Source organism: Saccostrea echinata, unplaced genomic scaffold (genome assembly GCF_033153115.1).
Source record: "Saccostrea echinata isolate AGI-Se365-2 ecotype Australia unplaced genomic scaffold, CSIRO_AGI_Sech_v1 ptg000001l, whole genome shotgun sequence".
Classification (NCBI taxonomy): Eukaryota; Metazoa; Mollusca; class Bivalvia; order Ostreida; family Ostreidae; genus Saccostrea; species Saccostrea echinata.
Genome location: NW_026889750.1, coordinates 38,407,127 through 38,433,218, shown reverse-complemented (window position 1 = coordinate 38,433,218; position 26,092 = coordinate 38,407,127). Strand labels below are relative to the sequence as shown.

Here is a 26,092-nt window from a genome sequence, read left to right as displayed (position 1 = left end):
GTACTCTATCAAAATTGTCAAATTAATGACCCATGGTAAAGATTTTAGGACAGGGCTAACTTGATGATATCATGGTAAACAGAATCTATACTGAAAGCATTCAATTAAATTCCAATTTTTGGACAAACTCAATATAAGTAAGAGCTGCAAGCTAAACAAATCTCAAACAAACAGATTTTTGATATTTTTTATTGCTTTTAAATGATTTTTTCTCTACAGAAAACAGATCTTATGACTCAAACTTCACTCACTCTATAAGTGCAAAGTAGTTTCTCTCTCATGATAAAAATATATTATTTCTATTTAATAGTATACATGTAGATATTTATAAACAGGTTAATTAATATGTATTTAGCACCCAACAACAGGATATATATACCACAGTAGACAGAAAAGTTTGTCTACCATGTTGGTTTACAAAAGTAAAGCTATTTACAAAGGGCATCAGGCTGTCCATTATCTTATCACAGTAACAAGGTTTTGTTTAAAGCAAAAAACAATTAAGAATAGGAAATGTAACCTTACTTCCACTCACCCCCCCCCCCCCCCATGAAAATGTCATTACCTTAAAAATAGCGTAATACTGAACATACAAAATGGAACAGAAATCATTATATGTTCCTTTTCAATTGCAAAAAAAATCCTGTTTAAATCTAAGAATTGAACTGTAACTTATTAGTCTTGTTCATCATTACAAATTCAGAACAATTGTCTCATTGATAAGGTTTAAATTCTTCAATAGTGTTAGGACATCAGTGCTTCAATCATCAATCAGTACATTCTTATTACAAAGAACTTTGCAACAGAAGGAGATTCTATGCAAATTCTATACAAATTAAGCTTAATTCCTCCAGAAATGATTCATGTATTGGACATGTTTGAATAAGCTAAATCAAGAAAATGAATTTTTTCATCATAAAATTTCAAATTGAATGATGTACATTGTTATAGATATTAAACAACAAGGATTGAAAATGATAATACAGTAATACATATATACTTAAACTATGACACAGAAAGCAAGTAGTTAGTACTGAAAATCAATCTGTAATGATTTGATTGTTAAAGCTGTGACACAAAATTTACAACAAAAAATAATATTGATAACAAAACAATAAAAGCAACAAAGAATAACTAACCTACATAACCTGCAGATGGTTGTGTACCACCTTGTAAATATTATTATTATGACATATACAAGTCTACCGTGGAAAGAGTAAGAGTTATCTTTCTTTATGTTGGTTATGCAGGGGTAACGTCAGACTGATAATGCCCATGGTGTGTGAATGCTGAATGATGAGGAGACAGGGTTATATTATCTGTTGCCCTATTCTTCAGAGATAAGGAGTACCTGTTCCCTTGATGAAACCATAGTATAACGTGCACTCTGTGCATAGACATACAGTGAACATACAGTTACAAGTATATATATATATGTGATGTAAAAATTACATGCACAAGTAATAGTATATAAAAAATTGCACTGCAATTACTTAATATTACTTTAAAAATATTTTTAAAAATTGTATCGACTTCAATATGATTTTTCTTCAGTTTTTCTTAAATATTAAATTTGTGTGCAGATATGACTTGTGTAGCATTATGAGGACACCCATAAGATCAACATCATTCGTTTGTGTCGACTTGTACATTCATTCACATTTGAAAAATCCACTGAAATCAATATAGATTCTTCCAATATTCACATATTGAAGTCAATAAGAGATCTTAAACAATAAATTTACAGGAAATTAGACTGTATGCCAGTATTCAGTAATTACATTACTAGTAATTAATAACATTCCTCATCAACTGATTTCAAACAAGATGAAAAACACTCGAGTGACACATGAACTTATATTACAAAATGTATCTCATATGCATGTATTTATAGATTATACATATACATGATTTCTACATTTGTACACATAATGTACAGTCTCATGCCTGTGTTAAACACTGACATTGGCAACTGTTTATCACATCACAGCCAGCACAACCTTGGGTAGACACTAGTCTGATGGATGAATTTTTTGTCCATTCAATGACACCCATGTTTTTTTCTAGATTCACAGACCTGACTAAACTTCTGTGAAGGGGAACTTCATCAGAAATTCTTGGTTGTTAGAGCCTTGTTCTTAGACCTGTGGGTTTGATCACCACAGCAATTCAAGAAGGATCGTGAAAAATGCTACCAATATGGAAGAGATGTGTCTACTTTGTTCCATGGAGCAAACTGTGTCCATGACTCCACATTTCTTAGTTTGGAGATATCTTCCACAGGTTTGACAGGTTTTGCATCCTCTTGAGGAGAAGCTTTGGCATCTGCTGAAAAAATTTTGTAATTTTTCCCTTCATTGTTATCCCATAACTGCTTTCCATCTGCCTCGAAGCAGACGGCAAATTCCATCTTTTTCTGCTGGTCGAAGTTTGTAGGCACTTCAAATTCGAAAGAAAATGTATCATACATACTGTTAGTCTCAGAATATGGCACATAGTTAGATTCTACATCCATGTGTGTCTCCCAAGAATCAAAAGTGCATCGCAGAATCACTTTCTTTTCAAAAGATAGATTTTTAACTTTAACAGTTCCAAGGACTGTATAGTCTCGAATTATGACATTTTCCAAAGAAACACAATATTTCTCCAATTTGTCTCTGAAGGAAAGATAGTCAGAGGCTGGTTGTTTGAAATCTAGAATAAGGGGAGGTCCAGAACAAACCCCAGCTGTAGCCCCCTGAGTTATTGACTCCAGAATTTCAGGTCTGAGTCTTGGAGGTACATCTGAAGGTTCTGTCATGATTTTAACAGTTGCGAGAGCAAATCCTCGATTGTCTGCAAACGAAACTCTTTTTTTCCCCTTTGGTGAAGGAGGAGTAGGAGACTCGCGCCCGGATGAACACCCTGAAGAAGATTCAACTTCTTCTTCTTCATAACTGTTACAGCGCTGAATTATCGACTTGGGTGGTTTCTTTTCCATTTCATTCTCCATTAGTTTGACCTCAGCTGCTGTTTCCGAGAACGAAAACACATTTCTATTCAAGTCATGTGTAGGTATCTTGTCACAGTGACTTGATAATAACTGCTCCAGCATGGAAGCAGGTGGGCTTGTTGACAGAAGATAAGTTGTATAATCCACAGGCATTGTTTCTTGAAGTGTAAAACTGTGGGACAGTGTTCTTAGCATTTGGAAATCTGAAGAAAAAAAACACCTGTTATCAAAAATATCTGAAATTTGTAAAAAATTCATTAACAAAGGAATTACTCATCAATATTAAATAAAACACTGAACAGCTTCAAATTTATAAACTGTCTCAACAGTCTTTCATTTTTTTTAAAGCTATAATCCAAATAAACAGAGATAATTGTACATGACCATATGATGACTCCATGACTCACTCAATGCTCCCCATTTTTATCTTTTTTATACCAACTGTATCCCTCAATTCCTTTTAATGAAATGACAACAATTTGCTGACACCAACAATGTAAGAGCGCAAAACATCTGATAAACAATTTAAAATATGCTAGTCAGCAAGGTCACGCTAATCTATTTTTGTTGTATAAATAAACCAGACAACAGGGGCAAGCAAACTGCGCAGTATTGCTCATTCAGTGTTTTCCCATTATTTAAAAGTAAAGGGTTAGAGATCGATTGTAACAGGCTAATGGTTAAGGTCTATGAACAAAATCTTACAACAATTATTTTTTAAATTTTTTATTTCTAAGTGGCATTTTTTTCAATTGAAGTGGTTAATTTGGCCAGTGGCTGGTTCTAAGGGAAAACACTCCTCATTATTACAAGTATCATTTTTTAAAAAGTATAGCCTTGTGGGAAAAAATTTTTAAAAAAAAAATAAATAAAAATTTACAATTCCACTCATTTCATTTAATTCTGTTGTTCTCATTCATTATGTACATATGATCATTTTTTTTTTAAATTCTTTTTTTTTTTTTTTTTAATCAGAAAAGAGGGTATTTATGCTGATGCCTCAATCACATTGACATCAGCTTACACCGATTCAAGTATTTCCTTTTCCTGATCAAATAAGCTGACCCCTCAGCTTCACTATGATTAACTGATCTAATTTACGGATATGAATAAAAATGCTTACAACATGTTATATACCAACCCTGTGTCATCTTTGAAAGGGAGGTTTAGATGATACGTGCAAGAATTCACAATATTAATATCAATCCAAAAATGTGTAATTATGTATAGAAATATATATATACACAAAATATTTCAAATATACAGTTGAACTTTGATATCTCGAACACTGATATCTCAAATACCATTCATAGATATGTTGAAGTGATTTGGAAGTCCCAGCCCCCTATTCTTTAACTATTTTACCCTGGATATCTTGAATCTTCAAATATCTCGATTTTTTTTTCAGTCCCATTGAGTTAGAGATAACAAGGTTTGACTGTATTTTAAATCAGCATTACCAGAATGTTTAAAAAAATCATGACCACAAGTAAATTCGTCAATTCTCAGATATGCCATCATAAAATTACATCACATTCAAAGAACAAATATGTACCTACTGATGAATTACAAGAAAGTCCTGTGTGTTCACATTCCATTTACACACCACCACATATAGTTGCTAGACATGATGATTTCTCAAAACTAGGGGAACCAACAAAGGTTAGGGGAAAACAAAACCCATGCACTTTATATATAAGATACACTATCTATTCATCATGTTTATTTGATACTCAGAAAGTCCAACGGTTTCCAAACAGATGTTGATTCTCATCCAACTATCTGTCACAAATAATAAACACTCTTGTTTATGAATCTTTGTTGATTTCTTTAGATAAACTTGATGAAACAAGTATGTCTGATATGTTACATTTGTAAAGGAAAATCAGGTGAAAGTATGATACTGTAAGGTGCAAATGTCCTCTGCAACATTTAGCAATGGAGGTGCCATCACATCAATTGCTTGTAGACCTTCAGTGATTGAGTAGGCACTAGTATTACTCTGATAAGTAATATCTGAATGCAGTCTTCACTTTTTTTTCCAGTGAAATATTCCACACAGGTACAGAATACAGATGCAAAACCTGCACTCCATGGTCAGATTTATGATCAAGGTCAGTGTAGCGTACAGTGGCCACAGGTAAAAGTCTGAACACGCAAACAAAAGAATTATCAGCCATCAGAATATCAAGAATTTGTGAGAATAAATGTAAAGATGTTACAAATATACATGTGCTTTATCAGTCTTTTTTTTTTTTTTTTTTTTTGAAATGGAAAAATTATCCCATGTATCATTAAACTTAGGAATATTGAAGAAGTTCAAGGTTGCATTTAGGGGGTCATATCACAGTGAATGATATTTTAGACTCCTTGTGTCTTAGCTGCAAGTATATATGCATACAACTTGAACTTCAGTACCTTGTATATAATACCATAGATATGTCAAAGTGATTTGAAACTCCCAAGCACTGTTTCTTATTGTATTTTAACCTTAATATCTTGAACCTTCCGAGATCTCTTTTTTCCTTGGTCCCATTGAGTTTGAGATATTGATGTTTGACTGTATAGGCCTAATAAGCAACCTGATTTTTTAGAGCAAGTTACAGGGAACAAATATATTTCTGACCAAACTATGCTCCAGGCATTCCCAGACAACAGCTAACAAATAGATAAACATGCAACCACTGTGTCTGAATGTAGAGGGCTCAAAGATGAAAAAAATAATGTAATTGAATGTAACAGCTCAATTTGGTAATAATTGAGTGCTAATCCTCAGGGTATGGCTGGTTTAACCTTGGTTATTTAAGGTGAGACAGAAATAAAACTCTTAAGCTGATCAGATTAAAATACTTAATCATATTAATTATTTTTAACTATTATTAATTTTGAGTACATGAAAGCCATAATTAGATGACAAAGCAAATGATCAGCATATTACTTATCCTGCAAGTCATAATGAAAGTGTGTTGTACGTTTATTTATTTATTATTTTATTAACAAACATGCAGTCATATAAATCAATGCTATTTCGTTTAATCACCACCACTACAATGATCTGCTTATTTCTTCAAATGTAATAACATTTCTAACATTTCTAATCGTGTACATCAAAGATTACGTTTCTTGTAGTCAATATTTTTCTGGGAAAAAAAAAATAAACGATGAAAACTTTCAATCAATGACGAAACCATACATCTTAAATGAGATAAAATGTACTTCAAAAAATTACAACTATACACAAAATCGAGTTTAAAATTGTAAACCCAAGGCGCGTAAAACACAAAATTACAGTTTTTGCTTGCCGGTAATTTACCGGCAGCTCAGAGATACTAGGCTAAAAATATCGATATCCAGGCTGGAACCTGTTTTATGATCATAATTTATGCAATTGCGCATATAACATACCTGTAAAGCACTCCTGATTTGCATTAAAATTAAAACAAAAACAAAAACGAAATTGTTTCCACTCGAGAAAACTATGAATAAAGTTTTTTTCCCCAATTGCTTGATCAATAATTTTGAATACACCGGGGAGGAAACTGCATGTAACCACTTCCACTAACAAAAGTCCACAATGAATACGAAAGACTATAACCACCCCATGAACAACAGACATAAAGACAATTACCTTATTCGATTCTGTATGAATTACATGTACTTATTCTGAGTCATCCCACTGAATATCACAGTACATGTGTATTTCACCGAGCCCCGACATTGTTGACAATGTCAAGGACGATTTATGTTCACGTGTTCAGCTGCCGCTTATTAATATCGACCAATCAACACCCAGGAAAGTCGGCTGGTCTGCCGGCTGATCGCACGTGAAATGACATTGAATGCTGTAGAACATCACTACATGTACAGTATACCACAATGACATACATGTCAATATATTACTTGTGAATCAATATTCTTTCATTAACAGTTTTTTTTAATTTCTTTCACTAAAATTGCTCTTTGCAAGATATGAAATTTTTTTTTTAACTTGCCAGAAATCTGAAAATTTCAAAATTATTATATCTAGATAGATGGTTCCAATATATTTTTGTAACATCTAGAGGAACTTATGAGGAATATTACAAACACAGCCCACACAATTTATTTCACTTAAATGCTGACACAATCAAATTTGAAACAGGAAGATGAAAAAAAAAATTAAATGTCGGCTAAAAACTCAAGCAAGCTATAGCAGTGTATAGATCTAGGTCCTACAACAAACAGTAACTTTTCCTCTTTAAACACCATTTTTAACAACAAAATTAGAAGTGAATCAATATCCTAACCATGGCCATATATATACTTACTTCTCCATTTTTGTACCCGCACAATGTCACTGATATCACCCTAGCTGCTAGAAGCTTTGAATCCCTTATTTATAGAGTGAGCACAGTTCACATGAATTCGTTACTGATTTCCTTGCGAGTATAATGATAAACATTATTGAAGCACAATGTTTTGACATGACGACATTGTGGCTTAGTAAAATTATATACAAGGAAGAAAACCATACACGTCAAATATTTGTAATATTATTAATATGACTTTTTTCTTCCTCATAGGACTTACACACATAATATAGGCCTATATATGTTTCCTTTGCTGCCTCTACAGAACTTCATATTTTAGCTAGTGTATTGATCGCAATATATAAATCATTCACGTATACACACATCACAATCATTCCAGTATAAGATGGCATCACCAGTGAGAATATATTTTTTTTTATTAAAAAAAAACAACGAATTGTTGATGTTTTAAAGGAATATTACAGTTAGTGGTAGCAATAACTATCAAGTAAAGTACTTTATACATAATTACCTAAACATTCGCAGATCGAGTAAAAGTTTCCTTCTAGGTAGCCTTGGCAGACAAGAAGAATTTTCTTAAATAACTGGGCCATCACCAATTTCAATAAGTGTCTGATTTTCTGACCTTAACATAACAGGCCCTGAAGCCATAATAAATAAACCACGCTTTTACCATATCAAAACAGCTGATATACAATTTTAATAAAACCTTCGACTATGGTACAAAGAGAGGGCAAGCCACGCGCCTACCATGCATACACCACTCACAGGTTTATTGTAATGCTATACATGACGGGGGAGAATTGTTTCCTTAGCCCTACGATCACTGCCTGAAAGCTATAAATACGAAAGTTATAGCTAGTGTGCAAAATTATTATATTTAAAGATAATAAAAGGAATGCTTGTATGCAGGATACAGAGATGACTTTAAATAGCACAAGATAGGGCAGTGATCGAACAGTGTATAGAACTTTTCATTTATTAATGCATGCTGCAACTTAAGGTCATGGGATACCAGAAATCTATAAGTATCATAGCTTCTTCTCGTATTTTTTAAGCTTAAAATTAATGTGTTCATGTTAAATTTACGGTAAAATTATATTTTCATGCATTTTTTTTTCATGCTTTTGAAATGAATTTCAGTACATGTATAGATTTAATTAAGGGTCAAGTATAGATTTAAATTAAGGGTCAAGATTTTGGGAGAGTGACAAAATAAGACTGGTTTGACAGGGAAACCTTGTAATACATTAACAAACCCTGTTCAAGTTGTTTTATAAATTTCTATAACATATTTTTCTGAGTATTATATGTCCTTAAATAAATCTATACACACTCTCTTAAATATACCAGCATATACACAGCATTTGTATAATAGATGCATGGCTGCAAATTTCTTAAAACAATAAAGCAATAAATAAAATTATTAAAAATCTTTTACTACAATGGGGTCATTTAAATTAGTGGGAGCCATAAGACAATTGACCAAAATTTTACTGGAAAATAGATTCATTGTACTGTTAAGATGACAACCTTATCGTCCGTGGAGATGTAAATTCGTGGGTATAAAGGTGACCCATGAAATCCACGAACATTGGTTCTCCACGAACAATGATGATTCCACAAATTAAAGTATTTGTCAAAAATATTCCAAAACAAACAATTTCGCATCTCTCTCTTTCTCTGAACACTGATGGTACCTCATCTTTATCATTACATACTACCAGATACACGTGGACATGTGACCGCATATATATATACAAGTACATGTGTGTGTGTGTGTGTATATATATATATATATATATATATATATATATATATATATATAACTCTGATTTAAGGACTAGGGAGACCAGACCATTATATATGGCTTAAGGAGACAATATACAGATTTTTTAAATTTGCTTTTTTCGAAAAAGAAATACCAGATCAAAGATCTATAGAACACCATTTAGTCGACTCTTGCTTTATTTTTTCATAATAAATGCCTCCTAAAAATATATGAAAAAAATGGTCTCCTTAATATTTTATGTTTCTCTCATATGACTTAAGGAGACCAGTGTATATTTTTTATAAATATAACTTGTGGTTTAAGTAGACCATTTTTCTTTCATAGTAATTTCACTTATTATGCATTAATTAACATATTGTTTCCAACCAGAATAGTTGCGGATGGTCATTAGTCAAGGTCAGCAGAAAGATATTTGTGCTAATGTGACTCAACATGATCAGTACAAAACTTTGAATTAAACTAAAGTCATTGCACAAGTGACTTAAATAGAGAGTAGTTGCCCCAGTGGCGCAGTGGTTAGAGTGTCTGCTCTAGAGTAGCGAAGTAAGGAGTTGATCCTTACGTCGCAGGTTCAAATCCCACTGTGGGATGGGGAGACCGGTCCTTCAGATGAGACCATATAAATCGAGGTCCTGTGTCGCAGTAGGTGCTGGCACGAAAAAAATCCCTCGATGCTCAATGGCCGTAGGTGCCGAGTATAGGACAAAATTTGCAGATCTCCACCGGCATGTGGTGGTGTCTCCATATGAGTGAAAAAATCTTGAGAGGAATGTTAAACAACATACAATCAATCAATATATAGAGAGTATAAGCCCAGAGTAGCTTGTTCTGATATCCACATTTAACTCTCAATGCTGTCGCCCACGTGGTGCAGTGGAAAGAGCCTATGCTCTAGAGTCGTGGAGTTAGTTGATCCTTTTGTCACATGTTTGAATCCCACTGTGGGACGTAGAGACTGGTCCTTCATACAAACAGAGGTCCAGTGTCGCAGTAGATGCTGGCATGAAAAAGATCCCTCACTGCCCATTGGCCCTGAGTGCCGAGCATAGGTCATTTGCAGCTCTCCATCGGCAAGTGTTGGCATCTCCATATGAGTAAAAAATTCTCCAGAGGGACGTTAAACAACAAACAAACTCTCAATGCCCAAAACAGTTTAACCTAAAAGTGAATGCAGACACAGATTATTCTTTAGACCAAGTATAGTATACTCCATATTGTTTTGTTGAGGACACAAAGTTCACAGTGGACATCAAGTAGTTTTTCCTGCTATTTATACCCAGCTTCTTTTAAACCATATAGTCACTGAGTGCATTCGCTTTCCAACTAATTGATGAAGTTCTGACCTATGCCTATATTTGTTTAAATTCTTTCTGATTTAAGAATACATTTGACCAGTTGAAACCAAGAGTACATGTACTACATAAAATTTCAAGGTTGTGATTAAGATTCAGTAAAAGTTATGCCCCATCCAGTATAGCAATATGTGGATGCCATGTTCAATATACATATTTGCTATCATTAAACTTGCAGAGACCATGAATCAAAATAATTCAAATGCTTAAAAATCATTTTATTTTTACTGCTAGTCAAAATACAGTCACTCAAGCATATCCTTTGTTAATTTGAAAAAAAATGATAGTTTAACATTTATTATTAATACCATACCAAAGCACAAGATAGTGCACTTCTTACATAATCCAATGATTCATGCTGTGATTTTACCTATTTAGATGTTTCTTATTTACAGTTCAGTATACATGATATACCAGTACAATGTGACACTAACCTAGGATCAGTTAAATGGATCATTACTATTCTGTTTTTAAGAAGTTTGCAGGGTAAAAATTATAATAAAATAAAAATGTTGATACATTTATTGATTGCATATGTTAAAAACTTTTATAAAATATCAAACATTGTATCATAACAGCTTTTACAAATTAATTCAATACATTCAAAGGTACAAAAATCAAATTATTTTCATCCACAGTTTTATCATATTCAGTTGAACAACAGCTACATCTATTATATAAAATGTATGGTAGTTGGCACTGATGGTATATATATCCTGAGCAAAGAAAAAACATACCTAATCAAAGAATACAAAGCTCACTCCTATAAATGTTATCTACTAGTAAGGCAAAGTCTCACTCAACAAACACTCTGGTAATGTATATCACCTGGATCCAAAATCTATGCAAGTTGGTCTGGGTTAGATTTAACTGCTCAATAACCCTGAAAATGTATGTTACATCCAGCATCAGAAGCAGGATACATCATCTATGTTTACTGATCACCAAAGAGTACATTGTTACTTTGAATGAACCTTCTCTAAAAAACTGGTCATTAATCCAGAAAATCCAAGTCAAATCAAGGACTGGTACCCTGAAACATTTACATGTACATACATCATCTTTGCAGGTTTGTTCAACATAGAGTTTATAATTACATGAGAATAGGACTGCTCAAAACACTTAATCTTGTGGAGTCCCCCATGTGGCGCAAAGGATAGAGTTTGTAATCTAGAGTTGCGAGTAAGGATTTAATCCTTAAGTCTCAGGTTCAAATCCACTGGGGATGTGGGGACCAGTCCTTCAGATTAGACCATATAAACCGAGGTCCCGCCTAGCAGTTGATGTGGGCACAAAAAAGATCCCTTACTGCTCAAGGCCCTGAGTGCAAAGTATAGGTCAAATTTTGCAGCTCTCCACCAGCAAGTAGTGGCATCTCCATATGGATGAAAAATTCTTGAGAGGGATGTTAAACAACAAACAAACAAAAACAAAAAAACACATGAGGAAAATGTAGATCAGGTCAAGCATCTGAAGTAAATCTGTTAATGTGCTTCAATCCATGCAAGTTTTTCCAGGTAGAGCTTAGGAATGAACCTTGCTCCTTAAATTTTAACTGGGATGACAATGCTAGGTATATAGTAAGAACTCATCTAGACTGTCCAGAAAAGCTAAAAAATATTTAGCAATTTCTTACTTGCATGATTTAAAAAAATCTGCAATCTAACATTATTTCAAAAAAAATTTCAACACATTTTCTAATTTTCAACAAATTCAATGCACTATGAGACAATTTAACATTTCTTAACCACATACACTGTACTTAAAGTGCAATATACATGCATTATACTGTATGTTAAATCTTTACAGTTTTCTTCAAGAACTCTAATAGTATATGAAATATGAAGATTACCAACAGTGATCAAGCTTTAAAGTCCATTGAAACAATACATAATTAGAGCAGAGCAAACACAGACCTCTAAAAACACCAGGTGCAATGGAGGAGAAAGCATTTCCTGCCATGTGCTCCTTGACATGATTGGGCAAATGGAAAAATCCACAAACAATTCAGTGTAAACAATTTTGATGAAAAACATTAGTCAACATTCAACTTAATGATCGATTGAATTTGCTATAACAATTAATTTACACGTAAGTGTACACACATGTATGCATACTAGATGAATTATTTCACAATATCCAAAATTGGACAATAATAGTTTCTAATCTAGCTAGACAACAGGAAATTTTCATTATTACTTAAATTACATGAAACTATTGAAGTCTATGATATACAAATTATATCTAAAAATTATACACATTTTAACAAGTGTTTACAGTTTAGTGTATTTATTATACACAAATGATGACTTAGTAATTATGACTTACTAGTAAAGTCCACAGATTGACTTCCAGATTTCAGCTCAAAGGCTTGAAGATTTTTAGTGGCTCTTTCATCATTTTTTTTTTCACTGAATATTTTCATTTTTATTTTCAAGACACTGTTTTTGTTGAGGTCTTTTAGCAGTTTGATGCAATCCAAGAACTCCAAGGGCAATTTAAGAACTCCTGAATTTCTTTCTTACCTGGAAAAGATAGAAATTTAAAAGTTTAAAATATATTCAACTTACATGAAGAAAACTAGTAAAACTAGTGATAATGTAATAGACCTTTCAGATGTTCCAAAGCAGCTACATGTATCTAATTAAAAAATATAAAGTTTGAAGTATTTAGAGTCACCTGTATTCTGAACAAGGGATATGTGTATTTGACAGACAAATGAACGAATAGACTGATCACTATAGAGCACCTTAGTCTTTTTTCAATAATCTTTATATTAGTGAAAATCAAATAGGAACTAGAGTGTTTCAAGGAATGTATATGTCACCTGCTAGGTATCGTCATTAAAGAGGTAAATAAATCTAAGAGTGGTCAGCTATTAATTTAATATTAGCATGGAGGTTCATGCATTTGCCTGCAAGGAAAAAAAGGATCCAAAAGTATTTAAAAGACTGGGATAGAATCTGGCAATCAAAGAAAATATGGTTCCCCAGTCCTCAAATGAATAATTTAATTGAAATTATGAGGAATAACTATTTATCATTTTATTAATACACATGTAGGTGCTTCCAACAATCCTCGGAGGAAAGGAATTTCAGACTGTCTTTACTTTAATTGTCACTTTGTCAGTCAACACGATTCATTGTGGAATACTGATCCCAATGTATTTTCATAGTATTTAAATATAAGTTTGTGTGGTAACTGAATTTCATACAGTTTCAAAGTATAGTATCATGAGCTCAAAAACATATATAAATGCTAATTATCAAAACCCTGCCTCTCAAAATTCTGGAGATATAAGGTGTGACAGACGGACAGACAGACACCAGGTAAAGTGATCTCTAAGTGTCGTTCTGCTCTGCAGTTGACACAAAAATGAAAGTTATTTAATTTTTGACCATGTATATCACTTCAGTGATGAAAGGAATGCTGAAGTGGTAAGTCTATCCTAATTATTTGAAAATACGGCAACCCCATTGGTCAGAATATAATACATATGCTGTCCAGCCTTAATTTCATTGGCATAAAGCAGCACAAAACACAATTTGATTGGATGGTGCAACTTGTTTTTCTAGGGGGCGCTGTTGCAACCCTGGAAAAGAAAACAGGACTGGGGCTTGCCCCTAGGGGGCACTTACTGACCGGAAGTAAACAAACAACAGAAATAGCAATACACTAGAAAGATGTCCATAGGACATGTATGCCCGCCGTGTGTATGGTAATGCAACATGAAATTTTGTGTTAGTGTATGAAGTTTGATGAGAATATCTTGAAAAGTTTCTTTAAAATTGAAATTGAAATCTAAAATAAATGGATATAGATGATAAATTCTCACCAAATTATGTATAGATGCATAGCCTTAAAATATCAATATTTTAAATGGTTTTAAAATCATGCAAAATGCAAATTGAAGGAAAGTGAGGTCAAGGTCACAGGAAAGGTCAAAAGTTTTTGAAATAGTTGAATAGGTCTTACTAATTATATATGTATCAGCATATTAAGTTTGATAAAAAATATCTTGAATGATTTCTTTAAAACTGAGCTAGTCACAAGTGTGGCGCCATGGTTAGAGCGTCCGCTCTAGAGTCGCGAAGTAAGGAGTTGATCCTTATGTCGCAGGTTTGAATCCCACTGTGGGACATGCAGACCAGTCCTTCAGATGAGACCTTATAAACCAAGGACCCGTGTCACAGTAGGTGCTGGCATGAAAAAGACCCCTCACTTCTCAATGGCCATGAGTGCAGAGTATAGGACAGAATTTGCAGCTTTCCACTGGCAAGTGGTGGCGTCTCCATATGAGTGTAAAATTCTCGAGAGGGACTGCAGATTACCTGTAATGATTGACCAAAATCCCTACTAGGCTTTTAACTCTTCATTCTTGACCTGTATTTCGTCAAATAAGATTTTTCCAGTTAATTAAGGTAAAATTACTAATTGTTAAAACTGTAAATGATTTTTTTTTTTTTTTACCTGAGCCAGATTTTTACTTTTCTTAAAAGTGTCTGTATTTGACTGTTGGTTCCACCTATCTCAAGAAAATGATCTGTAACAGTAAATGTTAGAAATCATGATCTGTTCTCTATCTACTATAATCATGAGAAAAGGTGTTGAAAATTAACAGATGGAGATAAAATCAGCAGTCATATTAAAGGCTTTTTTCAATAATCAATTTATTAGTGAAAATCATAAAAGTATTAGGCAAAAAGGAAAAATAAATGTTGTCATTAATTAACCTTGCATATCTCTACAATTTTCTGATAAGAAAATTATACCCGATAGATGCAATATAATCACCCTTTGCCTGCCCCTAAATTAAATTATGAAATTTTGATAGATTTTGATCTAGTAAGCAATTATTTAAAACAAGGTTCTTTTAGAGGTGCCTAGGGTCGAAATTCATAGAAAAAAACCTACAAAAAACGTGAAAACCTATTTCTATCATACTGGTTTATATTCATAACAAATGTCCTCATAGTCAGCATAGCCCAGAACGATAGACCGCAGACTCTCACCATGAACATTTTTAGTGTCCTGGTTTGAAACCATTTGTTGGCACATTTTTATTTTTTCAAACTTTTTACCTGTATAAACACTAAAGAACGAGTGCACTTATGAGCCCTGGTAAAATGTGGAAAAAAAGAAGAATTAAATTAAGCATAATTTTCCATCTCAGATCATTAATTGATATCTAAACCATAAGATTCAACAAATTTTATCGCTGAAATTCATGAATATACAAAGAGCAAAGCCATACAATGTGGTAGGGGTCAGCCGACATTCGTGATTTTCTATAGTAAATCGAGGACGGTCATTCATTTCAAAGCTTTTGTTTATTGTCAGCCTAACATTGTACAAACTTGTGCGATTGACAAAAAATGCATTATACATTTAATATAAAACTTGTGTGAAAGTAGGAAATTTGTACATGATTAGGCTTGTACTTAAAATATTAAAAATGTATGAAAAGTTCAATGTTTTTCCTATGACAAGCAAGAGCTATTTACCTGTATGACCTATGTTGAACCCACCCGTGGAATAAATTATTTAAAATACTGGTAGTCACGTGAGTTCTACCCAGGTAAACATTCCTCAAAGATGCTCACTGTAAAACATAACCATGTTTTGTATCATTATATCGAAGTCAAGCCGCATAGAGAAGTTTGTATGTATTCGGTTTTAGGAACACGGACGGGATGGTTAGGAGAGTTTAGTGTCGTTAAAATGTCATCATAAATAAAAGTGTCAAACATTTTTAACATTCATGCAAGACAATGGTACTGGTATTGAAAGCCACCTAAATACACTTTTTTTCATTTTAAAATTTAAAGGAACTAATAATGTTAATACTTATTGTATTATTTTAAATGCAAGCATGCAAATTTCTTAGTTTGATCACTATGGATACAGGAATCTATACAACTTCATTTGATTTTTTTCTCGGGTAAAATAGCACAAGAAGTATCATTCGGCAAACGCGCCTGTCAATGATCCACCATCAGATTGTTCAAGTGTCTGATTTAAATGTCTCCTCCCCTTAATTTAAATAAACGAAACTCAAAATAGGTTCGGTACGACTTTTCCGGATTTGGGGTATCTATAGGCATTTAAAAAACTTCATTTGTTTCAAATCCATGCTGATTTAGGTGATGTTTTAATGTGATTTTAATTAGAAATGTCCACTTGTGTTTAACTATTACCAAAAGAGAACAATTTGGAAATACATTCTAAAGTAATATGGCACTGAAAAAGGGCCCATTAAGCATTGCTTAAGTGCACTTGTCCTTTGATTTTTTAATACAGACTTTTGCATTTTACTTAATATATTTTCTTCCTTAAATGCATGTTTGGTGTTGATATAAAAGACATCTATGGAAATGCAGATCATAAATTCTCTTTAACTAAACGCAATCAACCGGAACTAAACCTCATTGTAAGCACACTTTGTTCGAGGACATGAATCATTCACTTTGTGTTACTCGATACTGCAGGTGTCATGAAAAAAAATCATGCCGAGCAATAATTGCTGTGTTTGCCTTTCAAGAACATAATGACGTGTAATAGTACTGTTGTGCCAGTGGGAGAGATACTGTTCTATGCAGAGTAGATGCAGTTCATTCCTCGGGAAAAATGTGTGCATTGGCGAAAAAATGCATGAGGGTTTTCAGATTAGAAAAGAATGTGGTAAGGTGAGTTAAGGTTTTATGTCCCATTGCCATTACTCAGTCAGACATCAAGAATGACCCTCAAACAAAGGATGTATCATTCTGTAAATACTGAGGTAGGATCACATGAACACACAGTTGAGTAGAATGAAATATATCGAGATAACAATCAGTATTCAAGCTCAAAAGCCCATCAAAAAATACAAAATAGGAGCAGAGCAAATACGAACCTCCAAAACATCAGAGGTGGGATCAGGTGCCATGGAGGAGTGAGCATCCCCTGCAGACCAGTCACACCCGCTGTGTGCTCCTTGTCACAACTGGGAAACAATAGAAAAATTCATACACAATTCAGTGTGTAAATAATGGCCTAACAATAAGTATGAAAAACGTCAGTCAGCATTTTACTTAATGATAAATTGTATTTGCTGACAAGGTCATTGTATCGACCACAGAACTTACAAAATGATGACTTTAAACAAGACTGCTGATATTCTTGTTTCAGCAATTTGTTTGTCAATAACTTACCTCCTTTTTAAAAATTGTTCATACATAGAGGATGCTCTTGCGTATCGAATCAACTGAGAGATATAAACCCCGTATGCAGGTGATGAAGGTATATTACTGAATAAGTAAGGGAAGTTGAGGATTGAAAAGTTAAAGTCATCACGTTTATCATAAAGCTTGGTTATTAGATTACCATTAATATAGAACTAAAGCAATACATGAGAAACAAGAAACTACACATATGTGACCTAAAGTCAGTGACCGGAACATATATCGGTAAGCTTTTTCTAAAGACTGAAACCAATATTGGTCCTATAGGTCATCTCATATTTTTAACTAGAAGTGTTCCTTTGATATACTATATTTTACTTAATTTCTATAGACTTACTATACCCTGAAAAAAAAAGAAAACAGGAACTACCTGTTTAAATGACCCCGACCACCGAGGTTAATCTAAAGTTTGTCCCTGCCTACCTGAAAAACAGACTGCCTCGGGCAGTCAGTAATTTCCAACTCTGGTTATGAGATGCTAAATGTTTAATATCTACAATTAAATGCTTATATTTACATTTTTAAATTCATGATAGATTGAGAAAGTTGATAAAATCATTTCTATATTAAGTCTGTATACTGTATAGGGGGAAAATAACTCGCGGTGTTTATATTCGCTATATTCACGGTGTGAATAAATCCGTGAATTCAAGAAACAGTGAATAAGTTTTCAATAACCTACATGTTATATTTGGAAATTTGAGAATAGACCATGATAGGTAAATATACGTGCAGTGCATGGTCATTTCAGTAATTACAAATCGTATTTGTCATTCAATTATTTTAATTATCACACTTGACATTAATTTAGATCACCCAGCAGATAATAACCTGTATTTGTAAAAAAAAAAAAAAAAAAACTGTTTTAATAGCCAACGCTACATGTTTCATCAATCAAAACACTAAGGGTCATGGGTTTTGAATACCCGTATGTAACTATGTTACGACGTGTATTTGTTACCTGCATTATCATGTTTTTATCGACATTTTGGTTTTAAAAAATCATTCAAATAACTATCGAACTTGCTGATGTATATACATGTATAAATCTACCCTGTTGTTCGTGAAGTGAATACATAACGCTGATTAATGCCTTCTAGCTATGCTATGGATTAAACGGATATAGACATTGAAGGGAGGTACATGTAACCTTAGTTATATATCAATTCCGCGAATTCAACAAACCGCGATCGTGTCAGAGGAGAGAAAAACATGAAAATTACAACCCCTGAAATTAATCCCCTATACAGTACTTCAACCGAGAAATTAGTTGAAACTGGTTTAAGAAAAGAAGCTGAAAATGTTCAATAGTTTACAGACAATACTTGACACATGATGACTGAACAAGAACAGATAGCAATAAGTAATTTAAATGACTCAGGTGAATTATAACCTGTTCAATCTTAGATCCATCTTTTTTCTAATACGAGGGTTGATCCAAAAGTTCATGGAATTTAATTATTTCTAAAATTTTATTGTGATTTGATGAAAGCAAACAATAGGCATATTTATAATATAGAGTCATTATGCAACAATACTGGAAAATTTCACCACGTTCCAATTACAAATAAGGTCACATGTCTATTGAGCTTTCTGAACACTGATAGTTGTAAAATCCGGGGGAGACTTCGACGTAATGTCAAGTTAAGTATGTCATGTCATGTTATAGGAGCATCTCACCCTCATGTTCAATTCAACTAAGTAATTCTACAGAATATTCTGCCTTTTTCTCCTTTTTTCTCTCAAGAAAAGCCTGGGTATCCACCAATCGACTTATCTTTATATTACACTCATATTTCAAAAATACTCCCCATCTTTACATATGATGTTCCAATTTCAGTAGCAAAGTCAAGCACAGTACGTCAGCGGTCAACATTCATCAATGCTTAATTTGTCTACGAGAAAAACAGACCCTCCAAAAGCAGCCACACCTTTAATCAACCTCCATGGAAGTTCTATTGTTCTTAAATTTCTCACGCCACTGGAAAATCTGAGTTGCTAAATGGATTTTTCTCCAGCCTGTATCAGTAGTATACCCCTTTAAGTCAGAGTGTTCCTAAGATTTTAACAAAACTTATAACTTGACTGAAATGTGACGTTCTCTAACAATTAAAAGATGAACAAGAAATCATCAACTAATAATCTAAATATCAAGTTAAATCAGTAAAACTCTCACAGACAGGTATATTAGTGGTCAAGCAATCGTAATAATGACAAAATTCTTATTTTATTTGCCACTTAGCGCAGGTTTTTTCTTATATCACGTATTAAGAATTAAAATGATAATGAACGAGTAAATGTCTCCCATGCATTTTAAAACATCCTTTGTGATGGCAACTGCATAGAGTTACTATCATTAATATTTAAAATATTTTTTTATTAAAAAAATTCAACAAGTGTCTATATTCTTATTTGTAATTTTCAACCACTTTCACTAATAAATAAATAAAATAAGAAGAAATTCTATGAACTTTTGGATCAATCCTTGTACATGTCAGTCATTAAATTTATATAATATACAGTATGCATAAGGGAGACCAAATGTATTATTACTGCATTAACCCTTTAACTACCAGAGATTTTGCATTTTTTTCTGCAAAACTGCCTAAAAATTTCAAATTGAAATTTTAACATTTTCTAGTCACTTTTACATAGAGCAACCTATACATTTTCTGAAAGGTAAAATCTTAAACTATTTAATTATGCAGAGTAAGATGACGTCGTGGTTGCCATGGCAACGAATGAGACCCATAATTGCCAAAATATGTGTTTTTCTCCCCTTTTACATCACAGAAATACAAACAAATTTACAAATAATGTTTCCATAACAGAGGATTTAGTGATACTATTAAAACAAAGCATGCAAACAATTAGTTTTTAGTTATACTGGTCAATTTTATTTGATAGAAAGAGTTTATACAATTACACAATGTCCGTCATCCGTAAGACTTTGGCTTTACAGCTGTCTGATTGTCGTAATTATAAGCAATTTACAAATAGCTTTCCCTCCTACAGTTTTTATCTGACTTCAATAAAATTTGGTACACTTTCAGAGTGTACTAAGATACACAATTCTTTATTTTAGTTTTTTTATTTCAATGAACAGTGTTGCCATGGTTACAAAATAGCAATTTCGAGAATGGGACTTCCTAACAAAACACGGGTATACAATGTTCAGCAATTTTAAAATCGCTTTCCCTCCTACAGTTTTTGCCTGACTTCAATAAAATTTGGTACACATGTAAAGAACCCTTAGGCTAAGACACAAAATTCAATATTTTAGTATTTTTATTTCAATGAACAGTGTTGCCATGGTTACAAAAATAGCAATTTTTAGAAGGGCACTTTCTATCAAAACATGGGTATACTATATTCAATGCCATGGTACACATTAAAATTACTAAGGATGTCAACGAATATTCGAACATTCGAATATTCATTCGATGAGTTGATATTCGAATATGAATTTAAGATTCGAATATTCGATGTTTTTCAGATTTCATAAAAAGAAGTACTGTGATTAATAAATTTTTGATTAGAACAGTGATGGAATTATCCCTGTTTAATTTACTAGCGATCAATTTCGATCGCCTGATTTCTTTCACTACTTTCTTATCTTATAGATCTACTAAATTACATGTATTTTGTTTTGAGTAAGGTGTTAAGGAATTGTACAATAATGCTTTATGTAAAATACAAAATGTACTTTCATAGTTTTTATTAGTTAGATATGATCGGATCTAGAATAGAGGACAACAAAATGAATCTTAGGATGTCTCAAAGGCGTGAAGAGTATAAATTAATTGATCATTGAATGAATGTCCGATAGAATTAGTCTGTAATTAATATTGTAAAGGGCTTAATTTTAGAATAAATTTGTTAATTACTTGATTATCTCGGGTTGTAGATAATCCAGAATTTTATATTCACTATCGGGAAATTAGTTAATTACCTAGGAAAATTGTCTATGGAAATATTTGTTTACATTGTATCAAAGATTACAATCATATCTCTTATTAGGCAGATAATTGTAATTTATTACACGTATTGAAATCTGAACAGTATACCGTTACGACTATCTTGCCTTTGGTAAGACGACTGGTTCCTCCGTTGGAGCTACTATAAATTCACATGTTTCATTTGTTAAAATTATACTTTTCTACATTTATAAATCATTTATTTATTTCAAACATTGACAAATATCAAATGGAATTTCTTATTGTACACCTACAAAAGGCTTCATACAATTTTACTTCCAATATAAGTATACCTACTCTAAACCTTTCATGAGAGTAGGATTTTACTTATTTTATCGAATATTCGAATATATTCGAATACTTTCATTGAATATTCGAATATGAATTATTAACAAAATTGACATCCCTAAAAATTACAAATATCAACGTTACAAAAATTGACATATATTAAACGTTGGTCGAAGGGAGAGGAGGAGGGATATTGCTGAACATTGTCTCTAATTTCTTTGTTAAATGTTGATTTGATGTCCGCGGAATCATGCGAGAAAATATCTTTTTTTTCTTTTTGGAAAACCCATGTGTTCTAGAAGAAACAATATGAATGCCCAGTCGTTTTTGACATCAAATGCCCCCCCCCCCCTTCCATTTACTTTCAGTAGAGTTTTTTATCACTGAATAAAATTACTTGCCTAGTTCCAGAGACCTGCATCTGAGAATTCACAACACCCTGATTTGTACTCGGACATACAATATCACTAGTTCATCATTAAGTTTTAAAAGAAGGCCATGGGGAGAGTATGGCAAAGAACTACGCACACTAACTCTCGATTCCAGCCTATATTTTACACCCCTTTGTTCAATAAAAATGACAATTTTGCAATTAATTTTTTTTTCATATTACCTTCAGAAAATTCCTTTTGTTACATGTTTATGGCTCAAAAAGTGTCGTACATTAACTCTTCTTGACTAATTCATTTTTAAAAAAATAAATCTGTTCCATATATCAAAAGAGCCAGTTTGTTTAACACTGAACTCATGAACGATTTCACTGTGCATGCAAAACGTCAAATGACGTCATAGTGCATTTTGTGTGTTTTACTCGTAAAAGCACCAATATTCAACGACAAATATCTCTGTAACGGATTCATGTACCTTATAATGTCCGGAATAAAAAATATAGGGCATATTCCCAGCTTTCAGGTTATAGTATCAATTTTTTATTTTATTGTGGTTGTAATTTAGATAAAGCCAACAGAAGATAGCACAAAATCAGTCATTTATGCGTACTTTTATCAACTTCCTGCAATGATATGCAATATTCAATTCAAGTTTATGATAATTTCTCAACATCGCACAGAAAAATTTTGAGTAGTAAAAATGTTTAGTTTCTAGTTTCAGAAAATATCAATTGTTTTGTTGTAACCCGAATATTTAGAAAACGCCAACAGTTAAATATCTGTGATGCTGAAAATGCGTCTCTGGGGGTTAAAGGGTTAAGGAGACCAACCACTATCCATATGTAAATCAGTATTCAACCACTTTCACTAATAAAAAAATAAAATATGAAGAAATTCTATGAGCATTTGGATCAACCCTCGTACATGTCAGTCATTAAATTTATATAATATACAGTATGCATAAGGGAGACCAAATGTATTATTACTGCATTAAGGAGACCAACCACTATCCATATGTAAATCAGTATTCAACCACTTTCACTAATAAAAAAATAAAATATGAAGAAATTCCATGAGCATTTGGATCAACCCTCGTACATGTCAGTCATTAAATTTATATAATATACAGTATGCATAAGGGAGACCAAATGTATTATTACTGCATTAAGGAGACCAACTACTCTCCACAGTCATGTAAATCAGTATTCAACCACTTTCACTAATAAATAAAAAAAAATATGAAGAAATTAGTGATGAGACATCAGTTAATTTTCATAATCGATCATTGGTTGGAATCAGTTACTGCTTCTGATGCGATTTCACCGATTATAATCGGATTTCTTCATAGTTTTGTATACAAAAAGCAGACTATTACAATAATTTCATTTATTTCTTTAACATGAATATATAAAATACATAATATATTATTTTTCTTTGTTGTTTTGCTTCTTTTACACTTTCTAGACCTAAAAATATTTACAGTGGACACCCAACATGGCTGCCTAGCGGCAGAAAACGAACTTCAAAAAGTTGTGGGGGGAATTGATCACTCTATATTTAAGGTAAATAGTGACTAAGTTGCATATTTTATATCTCAAATAAAAGATACAATTAATATTTTCTGAATAAAAAGAATCAGCTGATTGATCAAACCAAAGAGCAAACACAGATTTGGCAGAAAAAAAAAATTCACCCGGGGGTAAATTGAATGGGTCAGTCGGGTTATTACAGGAAACAAAAATAATTTTTTTTAGGCCCTATATATGCATCTTCCGTTCTTAATCACCTCTGCTTCGTGCTAGTTGGCTAGTATCAGATGCAGATGCCATTTTCTTTCTTTAAGAAGAAATAAATTTTAAACCAGAAATGGATAATTCCGGAATGTATTGTATTTGAAGTATGTTTCCGATGATCGATTATGAAAAACTATAATCGATCATCGGAATCGGTAGCATTTTTTTGTCGACAATCGATGTTTTCTGATTATCGGTACAACACTAGAAGAAATTCCACAAACTTTTGGATCAACCCTCGTACATGTCAGTCATTAAATTTATATAATATACAGTATGCATAAGGGAGACCAAATGTATTATTACTGCATTAAGGAGACCAACTACTCTCCACATGTAAATCAGTATTCAACCACTTTCACTAATAAATAAATAAAATATGAAGAAATTCCATGAACTTTTGGATCAACCCTCGTACATGTCAGTCATTAAATTTATATAATATACAGTATGCATAAGGGAGACCAAATGTATTATTACTGCATTAAGGAGACCAACTACTCTCCACATGTAAATCAGTATTCAAAACTTGAGATTTTAATACCATAATAATTTACATGTTTAGTTACATGAACTAAATCTATTTACCTTTGTCATAACGCAAGAACTGTTTTACATTCAGCCAACTTTAACACTACACATGCATACAGTGTATGCCATGCATTAGGAAGACCAGATGCATTATTTCAACATTAAAGAAACCCGAACTACAATGGAACAATTAGACAGTATTCCAAAATGTTCATTCCAATACCATAGTAATTTCCCTTAATTTGTTTGTATTTAGATGACTTAAATCAATTTATCTCAGCCAGAATTGGAACAAAAAACTAATCATAAAAGTGGCCAAACACATGAACAGACAGATGGACATGATGATTCCTATGCTTATATACACCCAAAGTTGCCAAAGTAGAGCAGATGCAGTGGTTAGAGCGTCTACTCTAGAGTCGCGGAGAAAGAAGCTGATCCTTACATCGCGAGTTTGAATCCCACTGTGGGACATGGAGACCCGTTCTTCAGATGAGACAGAGGTATTAACCGAGGTCCCATGTCACAGTAGGTGCTGGCGCGATAAAGATCCCTCAATGCTCAATGGCCGTAAGTGCTGAGTATTAGACAAAAATTTGCAGCTCTCCACCTACAAGTGGTGGCGTCTCCATATGAGTGAAAAATTCTCAAGAGGGACGTTAAACAACAAACACTATACACCCAAAACTTTGTTTGCAGAAGATTTTGTGATACATGCTTTACAAGTATACATATTGTTCATAAGGGAATAAAAATGCTATAATATATCATTAAGGAAAGCAAATGAAATTAAATGTGCACTTCTAATTGAACTAAACAAAATTACCCTTTGTCAGAATGTAGATTTATAAACAGAAAGGCCGTTTTTCTTCATTTTTTCCATGTCAGATTCAGACTGTTCTTGAAAAAATTCTGGCATACACCCTGTAAAAGTGAACAGTGCAGATAATAAAGAGCTTCTAAATAAACGTTTACTGCATAATATTTAAATGATCCACTTAAAAGGGATAACAAATGCATTTAACTCCATCAAGGAGACCAACTGATATCCATATATATATAAATCAGTACATGTATTTTAATTGTGATATTTTAATATCCTAGTAATTTACATGTTTAGTTTCATGAAATAAATCTATTTACCTTTGTCCAATGACCAATGAGCACAAGCACTGATTTTTCCTCTTCTTTCTTAACGGAATCACCAGGGCCAGTCTGCGGTCCATATGATTCTGGCATATGTACACTCTGTAAAATGCATATTTGTACCATGTACAGGCATGTGAACAATATTTCTATACTACATACATGTACATGCATCATTAAACTTAATAATCTTTTTTTTCCAAAATTCATTATTCATAGTGTTTTGCTGTTAGCAAAATTCAACAAAAACTATACCGTATATATACTTGCCTATAAGGTGGTCCACCTATAAGTCAGTTGTA

General features: G+C 32.8%; 1 protein-coding gene and 1 long non-coding RNA gene across 6 annotated transcripts; both read right to left on the bottom strand.

The window, feature by feature from the left end:
* Window positions 1-720: 720 nt before the first annotated feature.
* Window positions 721-7,910, bottom strand: LOC133191174 (protein phosphatase 1 regulatory subunit 3B-like). Of its 5 annotated transcripts, none has more exons than XM_061326906.1 (2): window positions 7,814-7,910; window positions 721-3,195 (listed from the first exon to the last, which is right to left on the bottom strand). In XM_061326906.1, exons 1-2 carry the CDS (start codon window positions 7,893-7,895, stop codon window positions 2,192-2,194), a joined length of 1,086 nt encoding a protein of 361 aa, XP_061182890.1. In that variant the 5' UTR covers window positions 7,896-7,910; the 3' UTR covers window positions 721-2,191. The 5 variants fall into 5 exon arrangements, with proteins under 5 accessions (XP_061182890.1, XP_061182907.1, XP_061182898.1 ...); XM_061326923.1 differs by lacking the exon at window positions 7,814-7,910 and adding an exon at window positions 7,300-7,355; XM_061326914.1 differs by lacking the exon at window positions 7,814-7,910 and adding an exon at window positions 6,621-6,713.
* A 4,630-nt stretch (window positions 7,911-12,540) lies between these two features.
* Window positions 12,541-25,875, bottom strand: LOC133179095 (uncharacterized). The gene is made up of 4 exons (XR_009720088.1): window positions 25,788-25,875; window positions 25,471-25,568; window positions 14,917-14,989; window positions 12,541-12,971 (listed from the first exon to the last, which is right to left on the bottom strand). It is a non-coding gene; the product is annotated as an uncharacterized LOC133179095 (long non-coding RNA).
* Between the last annotated feature and the right edge of the window lie 217 nt (window positions 25,876-26,092).